Below are 21231 nucleotides of genomic sequence, written 5' to 3' on the forward strand. Positions count from 1 at the left end.
TGCCGGCTGTGGCTCCTAAGACCAAGCCATCTCTCTTCTCTAGCTTCTCTATAGCAATTTCTTTCTATTGCAATTTTCTCTCTCTAGCCAATCTGTAGCCTCCATAGCCAAAAACTCTCAAGCTCTAGCCTCTCAGATGTCAGAACTAATCACAAATCTAATCTCCACATCTCAAACTCTATCTCCCTCTCTTAAAATTAATCCATAGATTTCTCCAATCTGGGTTTCTCTCTCAGGCTCACATACTCTCTTTCCTCTTACCCATAGGTAGCAATAACGGCTACAGATTTACAGACGATGATAGGTGGCAGATAATATAAACGGCGGCAGAACCATAAACTCAGGCGATGCACTCTCTATTAGAATGTGATGGATTTTTTTTTTTTTTTTTTATTTAAATGAAACGCACGTGTGTGTTGTGTTCCGTTAGTCACTTAACACAGAGATTAACGGATGGCTTTATTTGGCAGGCTTGTATAGCTCAAGGTGCAAATTGGCCAAAACAAAAGTTTAGGAAGTGTTTTGGTCACTGCCTCAAAGTTTAGGAGGTCTCTTGGCATTTTTTCCAAGTTTATTTTATCGTTAAAATTTTATTTTGTTAAGAATTTTGTAGTTCAACTAGTTGACACATTCTAATGTGTTCATGACATCTAAGATTCAAATCTCCAATACTTCAAAGTAACTATCAAATTCAAAAAGTAAATAAATAATGTGGAACTGAATACAATTTTACATTTGTAATATTGAATTTGAATCATGAGATTTATAACATCCCATAAATTGGTATAGAGTTTTCTCTACCACTTTTTTCCCCTAATTAAATTTCCCGCGGAAACAATGGAACTAGGCTTCAACAAAACAACTATATTCAGTGACATTTCAGAAGAATACTATAAGAGTGTGTGGATTTACTTAATTTCGTTAGCTTTTTTTTTACTTCTTTTTTAATTTAACTTATTAAAACTTAAAATTATTTAGGTACAGAGGTACATTTTTCAACTTTGTAGGGAAAAAAAAAAAAGTTAATCCAAAACCACAACTAATTCTATTCATGTATCTTATGATATTTTGGGTCCAAATCATTCTGCGGTCTAGTTTTATTGGGCCTTGTACAATGTGGGCTTTTCATATATGTAAGGTATCTTTGCATGTCTTGAATACTCACGCACGCATTCAGCAAAAAAAAAAAAAAAAAAAGAAAAAAAGAAAAAAGAAGAAGAATACTCACGCACGCAACTGTGTATGGTCTCAACTCTCACGCCTTCATTTAACATAAGTGAAAAATACTTTGGAGCCAACTTGTTGAAACTAGACACCTTATGCATATCTTCTAAGCAGAGACAATTTACATTAGCCTCTCCTTAAACTAACTTATGAAATCTGATATGAAATCTCAGATTTCCATATTAAGAGCCCATTTGAATTGAATAGAATTCGCTGAGAATAAGTTAATTTTGATTTAAATTTACTGTACTTTACTCTACTCTTTCTCATTCTCTTTTAATCCAAACGAACCATGAGTAGTGTAGTGAGTTGTGGCCTTGTGGGTGTCATTTTTTATATTTAATAATTGTTAAGTATATAACCAAGTTTAAGGGTGATTTTGGCTGGGATTTATTTTTTAAATGGTGATATTGATAATTGCTTGATGAAAATGGACTTTTTTTTTTTGACAGAATGGACTTTTTGAAAAAGCTAGAACCTTTAATTAAGGTTGTTAAAAATTTTTGTTTCAATAATCAGATTGTTTGGCTAGTACCTATTAAAATTATAGTTTGAGGTGTAAATTACCGAAAATGAGAAAATTAGTATAAATAAGGTTGTTAAATTTAACATAATGCAACTTACATATATTTAACAATTAGGTTCATTTAGAGTTATATTATAATTTATTTATTTTTATATTTATCTTATATAATATTTTATAATTTTAGGTATTATATGATTATGTAGATATTTATAATTGGGAAAAAAGTGCTTTCCTCCTTTATGTTTAGAATAGTTCATAATTTCCACATTTATCTTCTTACCAATTTCTCTCTTTATGTTTGGAAAATGAGTAAATATGTACAATCCGATACTTTTTCTGTTGAATCTAATGAAATGAGAACGATGACAAATATAATCCAAAAAAACAACAATGCAATTTTCAAATTTTTTCTCTTCTTTGTATTCTTTGTTTTTGAAGCCTGTGAAGAGGTACTTGGTTGACCGCCATTCTTTGGTATAATAACCTTAACTGGCTTTTTAAGGTATGTAGTAAATAATAGCCAGACACCTTTCTATGCGAGCATTTGTTGTGCTTCCATGGCTTCTCAATAGTAACTTTAAAAGCACATTCACCTGGCAGCTCAACTAATAAGGAATCAGGAATATCATCATCAAACCCCCAAATCCTGAAAATTCTAGTCAAAACCAAGCCTAACTGACTTTAAACAAAACGACTACACAGTAAATCCCCCCACCCCCAACATCTATGTATCCCAAAACTATATTTTATTTTAATGGCATAACGGCCCAAAACTATGTAACGTTCTCACTAAAGTCGGTTTCATTATTTTATTAATCAATTTGTATGGAAAGTTGGTTTCATGATTAGTATCATGTTGTCTTCATTATTTTCTTATTTCGTGACCATCATGTAATTTTGGGTCACTATGCTATGAAAATAAAATTAACTGTTTATTGAGATTTTTTGTTGTATACTTGTATTCAATGAACATAGTTAGAGTTTAAATCTCTCATCTGTATAAGAATCTAAAAAAATCATACTGTGCAAGTGATTAAGCAAAGTCAAATTTATATCCGAAGCATGCTTAAAGTCGTATGCCATTACTAGGGTTTTGTTTTGGAAGAATTAATGGGGTTTGTAAATTAAAAAGAAAAAAAGGGGGGGGGGGGTTGAAGATGACTCAATATTTGGGGGGCCAACTTCAATTTTTACAAGCTACGTTTTTTAAAATGTAAATAATATACATACTATAAAATGATTTTTTAAAATTTTGGGGGGCCTTGGCCCCCACCTTTGTGTGTGGCTCCGCCATTGCATAAAAGCCAAATAAATATATATGTCCCATAACTATTTTTATAAATCTAAGACACGTCAATTTCATACACAATTTCATAATATAGGAAAGTCATACACTATGAGTGATGGATACTTTCTATCCACTTTTTACATAAAATCACAACTTTTTTTACTACTTACAATCAACCACTTTAACAAGTTTTAAAAATTGGTGTTAACCTCACATTTGGTATATTTGACTTTTAAAATTGAGCGGGGTTACAAGCTTTAGAAAATATTGAACGAGGTAGATAGGAAGGCTCATCCACTTTGATTTATTATCAAATGTCCTTGTCAAGAGAAGAAAAAAAAAAATGAAAAGAAAGAAATCACTATAATCCTTCTAGTCCTCCTAATCCAAAAGATTAGGTATGATGTGTACCACATCGCTCAAGTTCGCAAGTGGTTTGTTCTTCGCTACCTTCTTAATTATACATGTGCTTGATTTGAGGACCTTTGTTTTTTTAGAAGGTTAATTTGAGCACTTAAGCAGTGAAATCAAACCCTCTATTTTGACAGAATAGCACCCAATATATTAGGGATGAAATTAGGTCTAAAATACTACGATTAGTATCATGTAGTCTATATTATTTTCTTATTTTTTGAACATCACACAGTTTTGAGTCACTATGTTATGAAAATAAAATTCACCTCTTGTTAGAATCTTTTGTTATCTTCAATAAAAATATCTAGAATTCAAATCTCTTATTTTTCATTTTAACTATAACAAAAAAAAAAATCTCACTTCAACAATTTATAAAACTAGTTTTTTTTTTTTTTTTTTTTTTTTGAGTAAAAAAAAATGATGCGCAAAAGTAGTCAGTTTAATCATATCAGTGCCAGAATATAAGGGTAAGTTTTGTAACTGTTTTTACCCTTTATTTTCTATTTTCAAAACCAATTTCTATTTCTGAGATGAAAAAACTTGTTTGGCAACTTAAAATGAATAGAAAGTAGAAATTATTCTCAAAACTCAATTTGTGAAGAAAATTGAAAACAGGCAAAAGACTTTTTTCAATTTTTAATTTTCAAAAGACAATTAAAAAACACACTTGATTTAATGAATCCGTCCCATATAATGAGTTAGCATCAGATTTTGAGTCCTAGAAACAACATATTTTAGTATTTTTCTTTTTCAAAAAACTATTTTTTTATATATAATTTCAACCAACCAAACATGTTTTTTTTATTTCAAAAATACAAGAATATTTTTTTCTTTCTATTTCTAAAAATAAGTTTTTGAAAATAGAAAATCAAAAGGGTTACCAAACATAACCTAATAATAGAAAACCAACGTGGATTACACTGCCTAATTGAGCACAACTTAGCTACGCATTTTTCTTCTATTTTCTATCTACAAGTTTCAATACATTCATTGTGGCAGACAATGGAATGAACACTACTGAAAACCATTTATTTTATTTGAAATTACACGTCCATAGCTAGTGGTCAAAAACACATCACCTCATCTTCTATCTCTTTTGCATGAGGAAGAGTATCATAATAATACTCTTTCAATCCCATAACTAAAGTTGTAAGTTGTAATAATATAAAAGTAGTTCTAGTATCACATAAATTACCATAATTTTTGCCACATTTTACATGTTAGACCAAGGACAAAACCCATAATCGAATCTTGGGGGGCGAGTTTAATGTAAGCTCATCCACTTTCATTATATTCATTACACAACAATAAAGTAATACCAATTTCACTGAAGTAAAACCATTATTTATTTAAGATGCTTCGTTATTTTCATATCTTACAAATATACTTTACTAGAAATTAATCCCTAACCAAAAAAACCAAATAAATATGCCCCATGAACCAAAACAAAAAATGTAAATAAAGTTTAAAGTAAACAAGTATTTCTTAAAATAAAATTAAAAAAAAAGGTTAACAAACAAAAAATAGTGTCAAGTAAAAAAGCATGTTATTTACTGTTAGTGGGTTATAGCCATTACCCTTTTTATTTTTTTAATTTTTTATAAATCAAATCACAATTAATAAATTTTCTTCTTTCTTATTTGAACCTACTTGAAGTCTAGAAATCAAATCAAATCACAATTAAACCATCTGTTGTTGGGTCCCTTGCTCCCTTAACTGTTGGATCTAAGAAGTTCACTGTTGTTGCATCCATACACTGCTTGATCTCAGAAGCCCAACAAGTTCAACACTCATTGTCAAGAGCTCAAGTCTTAACACTCAAGCTCACAACTGCTGCATCTTTCACTCTCTTTGTCTCTCACGTTTAGTTTAGTTTAGGTTTTTTTGTTTTTTTTTTTTTTTGTTTTGGAATTTGATGGAATGATTTGGTATGTAAGATTCACATTGAGTTTGTTTCAAATATTTTTAAGGGCTGGGCTAATTTTTGGTAAAATTTGTTGATTGGGCTAAGTTTTCTTTAACTTTTTAGGGAGGTCATTGCCCCCAAGCTAATGAATGGCTCTGTTCCCATGTTAGACTGTGATTAGTTGTTTATCACTTTTACATTGACACACAATTTTTTTCCACTATTCATAGTTTGCCGCTTGATCAATTGTAACACAAGTTATCCAATTTTATGTGGTCTTAGAAATTTTCAAAAATGTAAACCCACTTTTCTTTGATAAATTCTCCTAAATATCAATCCCGTATAGATAAGGCAAATACGTAATTCAATCACCATCGTAACTCACCCAAAAACAAGATAATGAAAACAATAGAAGACAAAAATTTGGTGATGAAGTTGAAAATCAACGAAGAACCTTTTCAAATGGAAAAAAAAACCGTTGGAGTGTGAAGCAAAAGCAATGGAAGGAGTAACTTTTACTTGGGATATGGGCTTTTATGACGTCGTGTTTGAGTGTGACTTGAAGTCTCAGGCACAAGCTCAAGGATTTTCGACAAGTCTTGGTATCTCATGTGAGAAGATAGGACAATCGCCTCACGTACACTTCTTAGCTTCGCATACTAGGAGTGTTGTTAGTTTTGAAACTTGGATAAAGGAAAATCCTATTTTCATTGAGTCAGCTTTGATTCAAGATGTAATGTTTTTATTTTCTTCTTAACAAAAGTTACGCATTTCTTAGAAAAAAAAAAAAAAAGACCCACACAAAGATACAAGTTATGTATGGACCAAACCATAAAGCATTTGCAATGTTTATATGCATTACTATAAACATTGTCATCTCATTAGTCATTAGATAAGATTAGAGACTCTGTAAGTTTAAGTTAGCTCAATAGTAAAGACTCATTTTAAGGACTTTGACTCTTGAAGAAGAAAACCATGGACAATATGTGCAGGTAAAAGAAGGAAGAGGCTTGAGTCCAATGCGTCTTGTGCATTGACCCAATAAGATGCTAACATGAGGTAATTCTTGGACATATGGCAGCATCCTATCAAGTCTAGTGCAAAGAACATTGAATTCAAGCCGAACCCATTAAAAAAAAAAAGTATATAGTTATTTGTTAGATTGAAACGATCATAATTGGTCACTATGCAACTACAATCATTATAATCGCAAAAAAATTGATAATTCCCTCAAATAATCTACTTCAATTCATCTAAACATCTTCATAAAAAAGAAAAAATAAAAAAATCTAAAACTGTGCAAACTCAACACAAAAGTTCTCACAAAAATAAGAATCTAGCCTTCTGGAAACATATATTTGTTATTATGAGAATATAACAAAGTGCAGAAATATAACAAGACTACCAAAGAGTTATTTTATTACATTCAGCCAAGATCTTTCTTTTTTGGGGGGGGGGGGGGGGGGGGGGGGGGGGGTCGGGGTNAAGGGGGGGGGGGGTGTGTGGGGTTATGTTTTCAAGAAATTGGGCCTCACTTAGAAAAGTTAATGGGTTTCTTTTCGGAAACCTAACCTAAATCCTAATGGGCCTCCACTTTTGCTTAATAGTTAAATGGCCATCTAGCCCACGTTTAGTCATCTCTGGTATCAAAGTCTACTTTCTTTTTCCTTTCACCATTATCCATCCAATAATAAACATCCTGCTGGTAGATACAATCTATCACGTTTTGACTACATGTAATACCAACTCGGTTGGATGTAATAGATGAGACCTATGACTTTGTTATTCTTGAAATAAATTTTTGTCCCAGCTAATAGGGGCAGAATTACAGCCAAGACTGTGAGTGCTCCATTTTTTTTTTTTTTAAATCCTTTATAATATTATAACTATTAAACATTTTTAAGATATGGCTTTTAAAATTAAGAGTTGTCCCAAAAGCTAAAATTCTTGATTTCACGCCTGTTAGAAATTTCTTCCTAGGAATATGATGGACTGGAATATTGTAGGCAATGAAAATGTAGAATAATCAATGTGGGACTTGAGAGACCTGTCAATCCACCATGCACGTCTTGTAGAATTAGAAGTTTAGAATATGACCCCTTGTACGTGGGACCTTTTAATATCCACCATGCCTCATTCATTCTCATAGTTAGTAAGGTGACCTTAAGTAATCTGACAATGGCGGATCTGATTACTCTTACACATAAAAGCAGAGGTGGAGCCAGAAATTTTAGTTTAGGGGCCAAGTTGTGATACTAATATATTAGTTAAGACAAATCTCAACACACGCACACACACACACACGCACACATATATACACAAATTAATTTACTGAGAGAATTTATCATCTTCTAAATTTTAATGAGCATATAAAAGTTTGTGTATTTCTTATGTTAGACATGTACAAATATTTATCATTTTCTAAATTGTTTAATTTGTTAAACCTCTTAAATTATATAATTTTAAATATAATTTCTCTTTCTTTTAAGAGTACCATTGAAATGACTCAATATTTGGGGGGCCAACTTCAATTTTTACAAGCTACGTTTTTTAAAATGTAAATAATATACATACTATAAAATGATTTTTTAAAATTTTGGGGGGCCTTGGCCCCCACCTTTGTGTGTGGCTCCGCCATTGCATAAAAGCCAAATAAATATATATGTCCTATATTTTTATAAATCTAAGACACGTCAATTTCATACACAATTTCATAATATAGGAAAGTCATACACTATGAGTGATGGATACTTTCTATCCACTTTTTACATAAAATCACAACTTTTTTACTACTTACAATCAACCACTTTAACAAGTTTTAAAAATTGGTGTTAACCTCACATTTGGTATATTTGACTTTTAAAATTGAGCGGGGTTACAAGCTTTAGAAAATATTGAACGAGGTAGATAGGAAGGCTCATCCACTTTGATTTATTATCAAATGTCCTTGTCAAGAGAAGAAAAAAAAAAATGAAAAGAAAGAAATCACTATAATCCTTCTAGTCCTCCTAATCCAAAAGATTAGGTATGATGTGTACCACATCGCTCAAGTTCGCAAGTGGTTTGTTCTTCGCTACCTTCTTAATATATCATGTGCTTGATTTGAGGACCTTTGTTTTTTTAGAAGGTTAATTTGAGCACTTAAGCAGTGAAATCAAACCCTCTATTTTGACAGAATAGCACCCAATATATTAGGGATGAAATTAGGTCTAAAATACTACGATTAGTATCATGTAGTCTATATTATTTTCTTATTTTTTGAACATCACACAGTTTTGAGTCACTATGTTATGAAAATAAAATTCACCTCTTGTTAGAATCTTTTGTTATCTTCAATAAAAATATCTAGAATTCAAATCTCTTATTTTTCATTTTAACTATAACAAAAAAAAAATCTCACTTCAACAATTTATAAAACTAGTTTTTTTTTTTTTTTTTTTTTTTTGAGTAAAAAAAAATGATGCGCAAAAGTAGTCAGTTTAATCATATCAGTGCCAGAATATAAGGGTAAGTTTTGTAACTGTTTTTACCCTTTATTTTCTATTTTCAAAACCAATTTCTATTTCTGAGATGAAAAAACTTGTTTGGCAACTTAAAATGAATAGAAAGTAGAAATTATTCTCAAAACTCAATTTGTGAAGAAAATTGAAAACAGGCAAAAGACTTTTTTCAATTTTTAATTTTCAAAAGACAATTAAAAAACACACTTGATTTAATGAATCCGTCCCATATAATGAGTTAGCATCAGATTTTGAGTCCTAGAAACAACATATTTTAGTATTTTTCTTTTTCAAAAAACTATTTTTTTATATATAATTTCAACCAACCAAACATGTTTTTTTTATTTCAAAAATACAAGAATATTTTTTTCTTTCTATTTCTAAAAATAAGTTTTTGAAAATAGAAAATCAAAAGGGTTACCAAACATAACCTAATAATAGAAAAACCAACGTGGATTACACTGCCTAATTGAGCACAACTTAGCTACGCATTTTTCTTCTATTTTCTATCTACAAGTTTCAATACATTCATTGTGGCAGACAATGGAATGAACACTACTGAAAACCATTTATTTTATTTGAAATTACACGTCCATAGCTAGTGGTCAAAAACACATCACCTCATCTTCTATCTCTTTTGCATGAGGAAGAGTATCATAATAATACTCTTTCAATCCCATAACTAAAGTTGTAAGTTGTAATAATATAAAAGTAGTTCTAGTATCACATAAATTACCATAATTTTTGCCACATTTTACATGTTAGACCAAGGACAAAACCCATAATCGAATCTTGGGGGGCGAGTTTAATGTAAGCTCATCCACTTTCATTATATTCATTACACAACAATAAAGTAATACCAATTTCACTGAAGTAAAACCATTATTTATTTAAGATGCTTCGTTATTTTCATATCTTACAAATATACTTTACTAGAAATTAATCCCTAACCAAAAAAACCAAATAAATATGCCCCATGAACCAAAACAAAAAATGTAAATAAAGTTTAAAGTAAACAAGTATTTCTTAAAATAAAATTAAAAAAAAAGGTTAACAAACAAAAAATAGTGTCAAGTAAAAAAGCATGTTATTTACTGTTAGTGGGTTATAGCCATTACCCTTTTTATTTTTTTAATTTTTTATAAATCAAATCACATTAATAAATTTGTGGGGGGGAGGGGAGGAGGAGAATAAAGCTTATCTTATTGCAGAAATACAGCTAATACAGAACATAAATCCACATTAAGTGCCTCTAGACCCTCTACGAGTCTACTCAAATTATCTTTGCCTCCGCAGGTTCACTCTAAAAGTTCTCACAAACCAATTTGGCCTCTTCGATGTGATGACATGCCCAGTAACCAGTCCAATTACAAACCCACAAGCATATCCTATCACTACCTATTTCCAATTGAACCACTCTCCAGAAGATGACTCCTTGCTTGGTTCAAAAGTTGGAGTTTCACTATGTCCACATTTCTTGACAATGGAGGGCCACACAATCCCAAGTTCCCCTCAAAAGAGGAATTATCAAATGTCCAAAATTGTCCACCTTGGGGAATCAGACCCATAAGTTGGTTATTAGAGAGGTTCAAATATGCAAGAAATGTGAGACTTAAAAGTTGATGAGGGATTTCCCCTAAGAGCTTGTTTTGAGAGAGATCTAATGACTCAAGCTCAGTTAGATTTCCCAAGGATGATGGGATATGACCAGTGAAACTGTTGTTCGATAAGTTGAGTACAATTAAATTCTTGAGCTTTCCCATTGTATCCGGAATTTCTCCATGAAATCTATTATTGGAAAGATCAATAGATGTGAAGATGATCAAGATCTTTACCAATACCATTTCTTCTCCCTTATTCATCACCGTAATTGAGTCTTTGTAATAAGGGGCTTGATCTTCCATGTATTCTGGTTGTGAATTACCTCTTCCGTGGACCATTTGCATTGCATCCCATGTTTCGAAGTATTCCAATGGTAACATACCAAAGAAATTGTTGTAAGAGATGTCAAAGACACGCAACTTTGAAAACCCAAGCATGGTGTGAGGACCCCATATAGGACCATGGAATCCATTTGCTCGTAAGATGAGAATTTGCAACTCTGGCAAAGACTCCAACCAAAAGGGGAATGTGCCAATCATCATGTTATTTCCAAGATTTAAAACCTCTAGCATTCGACACTTCACTAATGATCGTGGAATCTTCCCTTGTATTTGGTTGTAACTGAAGTCCAATGATGTCAAATTGCTCCCTTCCAAGAATGTTTCAGGTAAGTTTCCTTTAAAGAGGTTCCTTTTAAGATTCAATATTGAGAGAGAGCTGCTAAAGGTACCTAAACATTGTGGAATCTCACCAATCAACTGGTTATCAGAGATATCAAGGATTTTTAGAGAATTCACCTTACAAATCATTGAAGGGATTCTTCCAGTCAAGTTATTTTTTGATGCAAAAAAATAATTTGTAGACAATGGAGGAATCGGAAGAGATTCTTGCAACATGTTGGAACTCAAGTCTAAGAGAGACAAAGTTTGCCAAGGAAGAACGGTTAATGGTTGTTCAAAACCACTTAAATGATTATAAGAAAGATTGAGGAATTGCAGTGCCACCTTTCCAACATTCCAGAACCATTTAGGTATTTTACCTTCAATTTTATTGTTGGAAAGGTCTAAGTCTAATAAAGAAGTTTGGGTTCTTAGGAAATCTGGAAATTCAATTAAATTGCAAGAAGACAACCACAATCGTAAAAATTTGGGAATGGTGGAGTTGATATTTCGTTTTGAAATCAATAAGTTGGTACCTGAAAGATCCAAATATGTAAGATTTTTAATCTCAAAGAAAATTTTTAGCTCCATTTTACCCAGTACATTTCCACCCAAACTCAATACCCACAACGACGATGAAGAGATATTTTTGAATTTGAGAGGGGCAGTGAGATGATTTTGGTTTAGACTTAGCTTATTCAGTGAAGGTATTGTAAACAAAAGAGATGGAATGGCTCCTGAGAGTGAGTTATATGACAAGTCAAAGGTATACAATTGAGGAAGTCTACTTATTTCTGATGGGATTGACCCTTTCAGCTGACATCTTGAGATATATATCTCTCTGAGTTTAGTAAGATTTGTCAGTGAGGTTGGAAATCCACCATCAAAATTGTTGTACGAAAGATATAAATATTCTAGTTGTGTTAGATTATTTAAGAAAGATGGTATTTTCCCATGGAGATTAATACTTTCAAGAGAAATAAAATTGAGCTTTGCAAGGTTTCCCAGTGTAGATGGAGCCTGACCATTAAAATTGTTGAATGAGAGGGAAAGTGAAGTGAGTTGAGATAGGTTCCCAATAGAAGAAGGGATTGCCCCGAAGAATTGATTATAATCGAGGTTTAAAAAGCTCAATGACTCAATGTTGCCAATTGAATTGGGCAACTCCCCAAAAAAATTTGCTTTGTGAAGATCCAAAAGGTTCAAGGACTCAAGGTTGCCAAATGAATTGGGTAATTTCCCAGAAAAATTTGTAGAGTAAAGATCCAATACCCTTAGAGAGCTTCTAGAAAGAAATTCTGGAAGAAAACCTATGAGCAAGTCATTACGTGACAATACAATGACTTGTAACTTGGGCAACAAGAAAACATTTTTGGGAAATTCACCAAACAAACTGCAATCAGAGAGAGAAAGAGATGCCAAGGAAGATAAATTTACCAGGGATTGAGGCACCGATGATGAAATGTTCACATGGTCTAGATGAAGTTCTCTCATATTTGTCATATTCTTGGAAATTGCTTCCAGGTCTTTCCCTCTAAGATGCAGATTAAAGTTGGAGAGATCAAGTGAAATCAAGTTGGTCAACCATGAAAGCTTTGATGGTATGTTGCCATCAAAGTTGGAATAAGAAAGGTCAAGATGAGTTAACCTTAAAAGCTGGCTGAAACTAGATGGGATTGAGGAGAAACTGAAGTCATTCATGGAAAGATTGAGCTTTTGAAGATGATGCAACATGAAAAGGCTGCTATTTGGATTGAGAATTCCAGACATCCAACTGTTGCCCAGGTTTAGGCCAACCACTTGACCTGTCTTGTTATTGCATGTGACCCCATCCCAAGAACAACAATCAACTTTTGCTTTCCAAGACTTCATCTTTGGGTAATTACCAGGATAGTAAACGGGCTCAGATGACATTCCCTCTTCAAATTCTTGCTTTAGTTGTAGCAAAGCAGAGCTCTGGTCAGGGAGGCAATGATGTTTAGAAGTACTTTGACAATGTGAAATAAAGAATAAACAAGAGGCCAAGTATAAAGTCAGATATTGATTTCTTTTCCCCATGCTGAACATCTTATCAGCTAAGGTATTTGATGGAGAATTGGGTACCAAAAGGTATGAGTAGGTTAAAGAACTAATGATGTCTGTGGATATTTATGCCAAGCAAGAGTACGTATATGAGGGGGGTCTAAGTTGAAAGGACTAACATAATTGGATTATTTTTTTCAGGTGTGTACCCAATGAATTTCAAGGACTATCACAAATAATCAATATATTGATTTGAAAGGAGTCATATAATTGAATTTTAAGAGCCACCTGTATAGACTTGATGTTCATCTGGGTGTGCAGAATAATTTCTCTGTTTGTCTTATTCCTACTATTCTATAACCCACTGAATGGGTTGAGACTTTTATAGTTCAATACGGTCAAGTTGATTGTTCCTAACCATAGTCCGTATAGTACTATGCTGTCAATGAGTTGAATTGAAAGGACAGGGTTAACTGGATTTCCATAGTTGATCACACACAATTCCTTTCACAAACAGGTGAAGGTGTTTTTCTATGTACCCATTATTTCCATATAGGTTTGCTTTGAAAGTCCATTTGGAACTTGATTAAATTAAAGGTCTCACAAACCATTGTATTAAGCTAGTAAAGTGCAGAACTTTGTCAGCTATTAGATGGAACTATCAAATTTAGAAGCTAGGCTTGAAAAGTTCATGTGATCTCAATGTTCATTTGAATGTTTTGTAGTTTATTATTGGTGTTCTACTTCACAGAAACACACATTATTCGTGACCATAGAAGTATAAATAAGTATAAAGAGTATAGTGCTTAATTTTGAAGGATTAAGAACTGAACACAATTACATATTTAATTCTTGTCCATAATCGTGTCGTTTGAAAAGTATCATATGTTGACCGGACCTTAGTATATTGATGGAAAATGAGTGTGAACTAAAAACACAACCACTTGGTCAAGAAAACGTCAAGCACGGACTCACCTAATAAACCAATCAGTGAGTTTGTGAAGTGTGAACTGTGGAGTGCAATTGTAAAAGCCACGAGGATTTTAGTTTGATATTTATTTGGACTATTTTTGATGGAAAGCCACGCAAGAGTCCTAGAAAGCCTCAACCTAATCCTAAATACCTGGCTATTCTTGGAGATAAGAATAACAAGAGTCCTGCTGCTGTGCAAGAGGAGCTGATGCAGAAATCTTAGGAGTTTGAATTCAACTTGCTTCTTATCTTTATCTTTAATTTATCTTATCCTTAGTTTGAATGTTGAAGTAATTGATTATTTAATAAACGATGTAGGCAGAAGGCTGGGCATTGATGAATTTAGAATTGTCTTGTGGTTTGTCTTCCACCCAAAGGAAGTCATTTATCAATTCCATCTTTGTTTCCATCAACTTGGTATCAGAGCATGGCCACCAACAAGGACCGAATTGAGAAACTGGAGTCAGACATGCAAGAGCTGAAGGAAAGTGTGCAGAAGATGACTACTGAGTCTCAAGATCTAGGCTCATCTGTACGTGAACTCAAGGAGTTGTTGTCTCAATTTCGGGACAAATCAGCTTCTCATTCATCTTCCAAGCCAGAGGAACCAGAGTCGTCAACACACAACAGGGAAAGACTTTCCCAAACATCTGGGGTTAGAAGTGCAGTGAATGACCAACCTTGGCCTACCAAGCTGGATTTTCCACGGTACTCAGGGGATGATCCAACAGTATGGCTCGATCGCGTGATGCAATATTTTGACTACCAAGGAACACGAGAAGAACGTAAAGTGGTCTTGGCTGCTTTTCATTTGGAAGGGGAGGCAAATCAATGGTGGCAGTGGCTAAAGAAAGTGTACCATGAGGAGAACAAGGTGGTTACTTGGGAAAAATTCAAAAAGGAGTTGTTGGTCCGATTTGGGCCAACTGAGGCAGATGACTTTGATGAAGCTTTGTCCCGAATATGTCAAAATGGGACACTTAGGGAGTACCAACGGGAGTTTGAAAGGCTTGCTAATCGTGTTGATGGTTGGCCACAAAAGGCATTGGTGGGGGCATTTATGGGTGGATTGAAGGAAGGCATTGCTTCAGAAATTCGAATGTTCAAACCAAAAACACTCTCTGAGGCCATAGAGTTGGCTAGAATCAAAGATGAGAGCATGAACAAGCAACGACGACAAAACAAGGTTGGCAACCCACAAACAAGCTCGGCAACCAAGTCAGTACAGAAGACCATTTCCTTTAACACAATTGGATCAGCGGGGCGAACAACTGGGATTGGAGGTACTGGATCTGGAGGTACCAGAAAAATTTCTTGGGAAGAAATGCAAAAACGAAGAGAGAAAGGGCTATGCTTTAGTTGCAATGAGAAATACACACCGGGGCATCGCTGTGCAGCCTCACAAGCCCTTCTTATTGAAGTCTGTCCACAACAAGAATTCATAGAAGAGTCCTTTGACAAGCTAGGGGAAGGAGTTGTGGAGGAGGATGAGGACTGTAAGGAAGAAGCGCCGCTCATTTCCCTACATGCAATTGCAGGTTGCTCGAGCCCTCGAACCATGCGAGTCAAGGCCAGGATAGGGAAGAGAGATCTGGTTGTCCTTATTGACAGTGGGTCAACTCATAACTTTGTGGATCAAAAGCTGACCCATTCTCTTGGATTGGCTATCACACCCATTCCAGAGTTCAACGTGAAGGTTGCAAATGGAGAAAGCCTAGTCTGCAAAGAAAGGTATGAGCAAGTTTCCATTACTATCCAAGGATTTAAATTTTCCACTACTTTGTATTCTTTACCACTCAATGGACCAGATTTGGTATTGGGTATACAATGGTTGGAGTTGTTAGGACCAGTAGAGTGTGATTGGAAGAAAATGACGATGAAATTCCTATGGAAGGGTGTGTCATATGTCATCAAATCATCCTCTGTTAATCCCATTCAGGAGGTGGCAATGCAAAGGTTAGAGCGAGATGTGCAAGGTGGTGGGGAGTTATTTGCTATCATGCAGAAGGGTGAAGACAATGTTGGAGGTTCTACTGTTCCAGCAGAGTTACAGCCCTTGCTTCAAGAATTTCATCAGGTGTTGGAAGAACCTAAAACACTACCTCCTTCTAGAGAATTTGACCATCGGATTCCATTAAAAGAAGGGACTGCACCAGTCAATGTGAGACCTTACCGCTATGCTCATTTCCAAAAGAATGAAATTGAGCGGCAAGTGAAGGAAATGTTAGCCACAGGATTGATCCGTCCAAGCAACAGTCCATTTTCTTCACCCATCTTATTAGTAAAGAAGAAAGATGGGTCTTGGCGGTTTTGTACTGATTATCGTGCTCTAAATACGGTGACAATCAAAGATCGATTTCCAATTCCAACAGTGGATGATATGCTGGATGAGCTTCATGGTGCAACGTATTTTACAAAGTTGGACCTTCGTGCAGGTTACCATCAGATTCGTGTTCATCCCGAAGACATTCATAAAACAGCCTTCCGCACTCACAGTGGTCATTACGAATATCTGGTGATGCCTTTTGGGCTTTGTAATGCCCCATCCACTTTTCAAGCTGCTATGAATTCCATATTCCAGCCATACTTACGGAAGTTCTTGCTGGTTTTCTTTGATGACATATTGATTTATAGCAAAGGGTGGGAGGAGCATGTAGCACAACTTCGGAAGGTTCTTGAGGTCCTCAACAGCCATCAGTTCTTTATTAAGCCATCCAAATGTGTATTTGGAGCTCGTGAAGTTGAATATTTGGGTCATGTGATCTCACACGAGGGTGTGCGCGTGGACAATCGGAAAATTGAAGCCATGCAAAGCTGGCCCAGGCCACGAAACATCACAGAGCTACGTGGGTTTCTTGGCCTCACCGGGTATTACCGCAAGTTCGTACGACATTATGGACTTACTGCAGCACCATTGACTGACTTGTTGAAGAAAGGGAACTTTGGTTGGAATTCAAAGGCAGATGAGGCATTTGAAAAACTCAAACGTGCCATGGTGACTACTCCGGTGTTGGCTCTACCGGATTTCACTGATGTTTTCATTGTTGAAACAGATGCCTCTGACTATGGGATTGGGGCTGTGTTAAGTCAAAAGGGACGACCCATTGCTTATTTGAGCAAGGCGTTAGGTCCATCTAAACGGGTATGGTCGATTTATTCTAAGGAGATGCTGGCAATTATGGAGGCAGTCAAGTTGTGGCGACCTTACTTGTTGGGGAGAAAATTTCAGATATGGACTGATCAAAAAAGCTTGAAGTTCCTATTGGAACAGAGAGTGGTTACACCGGAACAACAGAAGTGGGTAGCAAAGTTAGTGGGATTCAACTATGAAATTAAGTATCGGCCCGGTAAAACCAACGCAGCAGCAGATTCATTGTCAAGGATGACCAATGGACCGCTACTTGCTGCTATTATTGAGTGCTATGGAGCAAGCCAGCCACAGTTTGATATTTGGGAGGAAATCAAGCAAGCCAACACTGAAGAACCATACTTAATAAAACAACTTCGTATGTTGCAAGAAGCACCGGAGACCATGCCGCACCACAAGCAGCAAGCGGGAATCTTGTTCTACAAAAATCGAGCGGTGATTGCACCAACATCTTCACTAAGACAAGTGCTCTTAAAGGAATTTCATGATTCAAAAATGGCGGGTCATTCTGGAGTGTTAAGAACCTATAGAAGATTGTCACAAAATTTCTATTGGGAAGCCATGAAGCAAGATGTTCGGAATTATGTGGCAGCATGTGACGTGTGCCAAAGAAACAAGAGTGATTCACGTTCACCCGCCGGTCTACTCCAACCTTTGCCGATTCCATCTCAAGTATGGGAAGATATTAGTATGGACTTCATTGATGGCCTACCTGTTTCTGCAGGAAAAACTTCCATTATGGTGGTAGTTGATCGCCTAACAAAGTACGCTCATTTCTTTGCTCTGAGCCATCCCTATTCGGCAAGTAAGATAGCTGATGTGTTTGTCTCCGGGGTGGTGAAGTTACATGGAATTCCTCGATCTATTGTCAGTGACAGAGATCCCATTTTTATGAGTTCTTTCTGGCGAGAGTTCTTTAAGCTACAAGGTACACAGTTGAAAACTAGCTCAGCTTATCACCCCCAGACCGATGGGCAAACTGAAGTGATAAACCGCTGCCTTGAGCAATACCTCCGTTGTTATGCGAGTCAGAGTCCAAAGAAGTGGGAGCAGTTTTTAGCTTGGGCAGAGTATTGGTACAATACAACTTATCATCACTCTACTGGTACCACTCCCTTTCAAGCACTCTATGGTCGACCCCCACCGGTATTGGTCAATTATTTAGTTGAATCATCTCCAGTGAATGAGGTTGATCGGAGTTTGATTGACCGAGACCAGTTGTTGAAGGAGCTAAAAGGGAATTTGCAGCGAGCAAATAATAGGATGAAGCAATATGCAGATGCCAAGCGTAGGGAAGAACAATTCCTAGTTGGTGATTGGGTGTACCTTAAGCTTCAACCGTATCGGCAGCATAGTATTTTTCGAAGAGCACATCAGAAGCTAGCAAGCAAGTATTTTGGGCCATTTCAAGTCACGGCTAAGGTAGGAGCTGTAGCATATCGTCTAGCACTACCTGTGGACTCTAAGATCCATCCAGTGTTTCATGTGTCATTGTTGAAGAGGAAGGTGGGCGATACCAGCAACGTCACTAGCATTCTGCCTCCATACTCTGAGGAGCACGGGCCCATGTTAGAACCTCTCTGCATTCTGGACTACAAGTGGGTGAAGCGAGGAACTAAGCTGTACACAGAAGCATTGGTGCAATGGAAAAATATGGCAGCTGAAGATGCAACTTGGGAGGATGTTGAACAACTCCAGCAGCAATTTCCAGCTATTAACCTTGGGGACAAGGTTCCACTTCAAGGGGGGGCGAGTGATGGAAAGCCACGCAAGAGTCCTAGAAAGCCTCAACCTAATCCTAAATACCTGGCTATTCTTGGAGATAAGAATAACAAGAGTCCTGCTGCTGTGCAAGAGGAGCTGATGCAGAAATCTTAGGAGTTTGAATTCAACTTGCTTCTTATCTTTATCTTTAATTTATCTTATCCTTAGTTTGAATGTTGAAGTAATTGATTATTTAATAAACGATGTAGGCAGAAGGCTGGGCATTGATGAATTTAGAATTGTCTTGTGGTTTGTCTTCCACCCAAAGGAAGTCATTTATCAATTCCATCTTTGTTTCCATCAATTTTAGTTCATTTTTCTACGTATATTTATTTATATTTTAAATAATTGTTAAATTAATTATGACGTTATCATGGTTTAATCTCGGTTCGACCTCAGTCCAACCTCAAAAACCTTGAACTTGTTCCTCTTTCGGTACATTAAACGGTCCAGGTTTTAAAATCATGAAAAAAGAAAAGAGTCTAAAAAAAGCATTTGTCCAATATTGAATGAGGTCGATAGGGGAAGTTTCCTCCCTTTTGTTTTATTGTCAAATGTCCCTTATTAAGTGGAGGGGAAAAAAAGAAAATAGGAAAGAAAAAAAGAAGAAGAAGATATTTATATAATCCCTCAAGTCCCTTTAGCCAGTTTGTTCTTCCCTACCTTATTATAAATATGTGCTTTTTACTAGGTATATAAGCAGTGAAATCAAACTCGGTCTGTCTTCACACAAAAAAACACCCAATTGTACCACTTAGCAAAAACAAAAATTGTTAATATTCAATTTTAGCATTGATTTTTTTTTCCCTACTATGTTAGAAATTTCTTCATAGGAATACGACAGATTGAATAATGAATGTGGCCATGTGTGACTTGCGAGACCCGTCAATCCGTCAAGCACGTCACAAATTAAGGAACACTGAATGTGGCCATGTAGAACAAAACCCCTTGACCATTTTTAATTAGATTTAGACTTGTGACCATGTAAGCGATAAAGGAAAGCTGTTCTTTATTATTTTGGAAAATATTTCTATTCCAACTCCGGTTAAAACACTAGAGACGTGCCTCTTCGCACGCTAAAATTTAGTACCTTTACGTGTCAATTCTTGATTGAATTTTAACACCTTCATATGGATGATGGGTTGACGGAAAAAATTATTATGCACCAGACCAATGAGATGCATTTTTGAAGTAAGACCCACATATTAGTAATATATGGGTCTCCAACTTACACATTACGCTTTTCCAATTGTATTAGGCCGTTCTTGATAGTGACAAGGGCCAGCTGCATGTTGAGTGGGTACTTTTTTTTTTTTTTTTTTGAATGGGAGTGTGGACCTTGGTTAGGAAGTCCAACAATCTTTTAATTCAGTCATTAGCTATCTTATATATATATATATATATTAGTAAACAGTAATACTTATTAAAACACACACGAAAATAGTAATATTAGTATTTTAAATTGGGTTTATAATACATTATATAACCAGAGTATAACTACAAAAGGTCTAACCTTTGTAGTTGTAGACTAGGGTTATAAACAGTGAACACTAGACACATACAACCAATGTAGGATAAATATCCTTTTTTTTTTTAGTAAACAGTAATACTTATTAGAACACACACAGTCATTAGCTGTCTTAGAGCATTAGTATTGGTGGTGCTAAAAAACCATATTACTATTTTTAGCACTACCAAAATTAAAAAGCATGTTGGAAGGATGGAGGGAAAGCTAAAAAATTTGGCTGTTGAATTACAGTGCACAGTTAAAGATGGTTGTGCACTCTAGTTAAGATGGTAAAAAAACAATATTTTATTAAAAATTATTTTATTTTATCGTCTTAGTGGTGGTGGTTATTGTTTAGTGTAGTAGATATATTATTTTATTATGTTGTTTATATTATTTTATTGTGTTGAATCCTAAAATAAAATCACTGATTTATGGTGTTTTTAAAGTGGGGTGGTAAAATAGATAAAGTAACTTTTTATGGTGCCAAATTGCTAAATTTTTGGCACCACTAATGCTAATGTTCTTAGACATAAAAGCCAAATAGATATTTCCCAGGCTAAAATTTCGGTTTATTTTAGTATAAAAATTTATTATTTTTTATACCACCTTTCAAAAACATTAGCATAATAATATATATTATATTTTTTATTTTATTAAAATTTAATTTAAAAAAAAAAATTTAATTGTTTCTCCACA

The 21231-nt window shown here is 34.9% G+C and overlaps 1 protein-coding gene across 1 annotated transcript; it reads right to left on the minus strand.

Annotated features, from left to right (window-relative positions):
* Positions 1-10033: 10033 nt before the first annotated feature.
* Positions 10034-13396, minus strand: LOC136070015 (receptor-like protein 6). The gene has a single exon (XM_065779239.1). The coding sequence runs from the start codon at positions 13184-13186 to the stop codon at positions 10253-10255; it is 2934 nt and encodes a 977-aa protein (XP_065635311.1). The 5' UTR covers positions 13187-13396; the 3' UTR covers positions 10034-10252.
* Between the last annotated feature and the right edge of the window lie 7835 nt (positions 13397-21231).

The sequence above is a fragment of the Quercus suber genome, unplaced genomic scaffold (assembly GCF_002906115.3).
Source record: "Quercus suber isolate HL8 unplaced genomic scaffold, Cork oak 2.0 scaffold_203, whole genome shotgun sequence".
Taxonomy (NCBI): Eukaryota; Viridiplantae; Streptophyta; class Magnoliopsida; order Fagales; family Fagaceae; genus Quercus; species Quercus suber.

Bases quoted from the DNA above. Each gene is read 5' to 3' on its own strand.
- LOC136070015 (XM_065779239.1), bottom strand. From the start codon at position 13,186: ATGTTCAGCATGGGGAAAAGAAATCAATATCTGACTTTATACTTGGCC.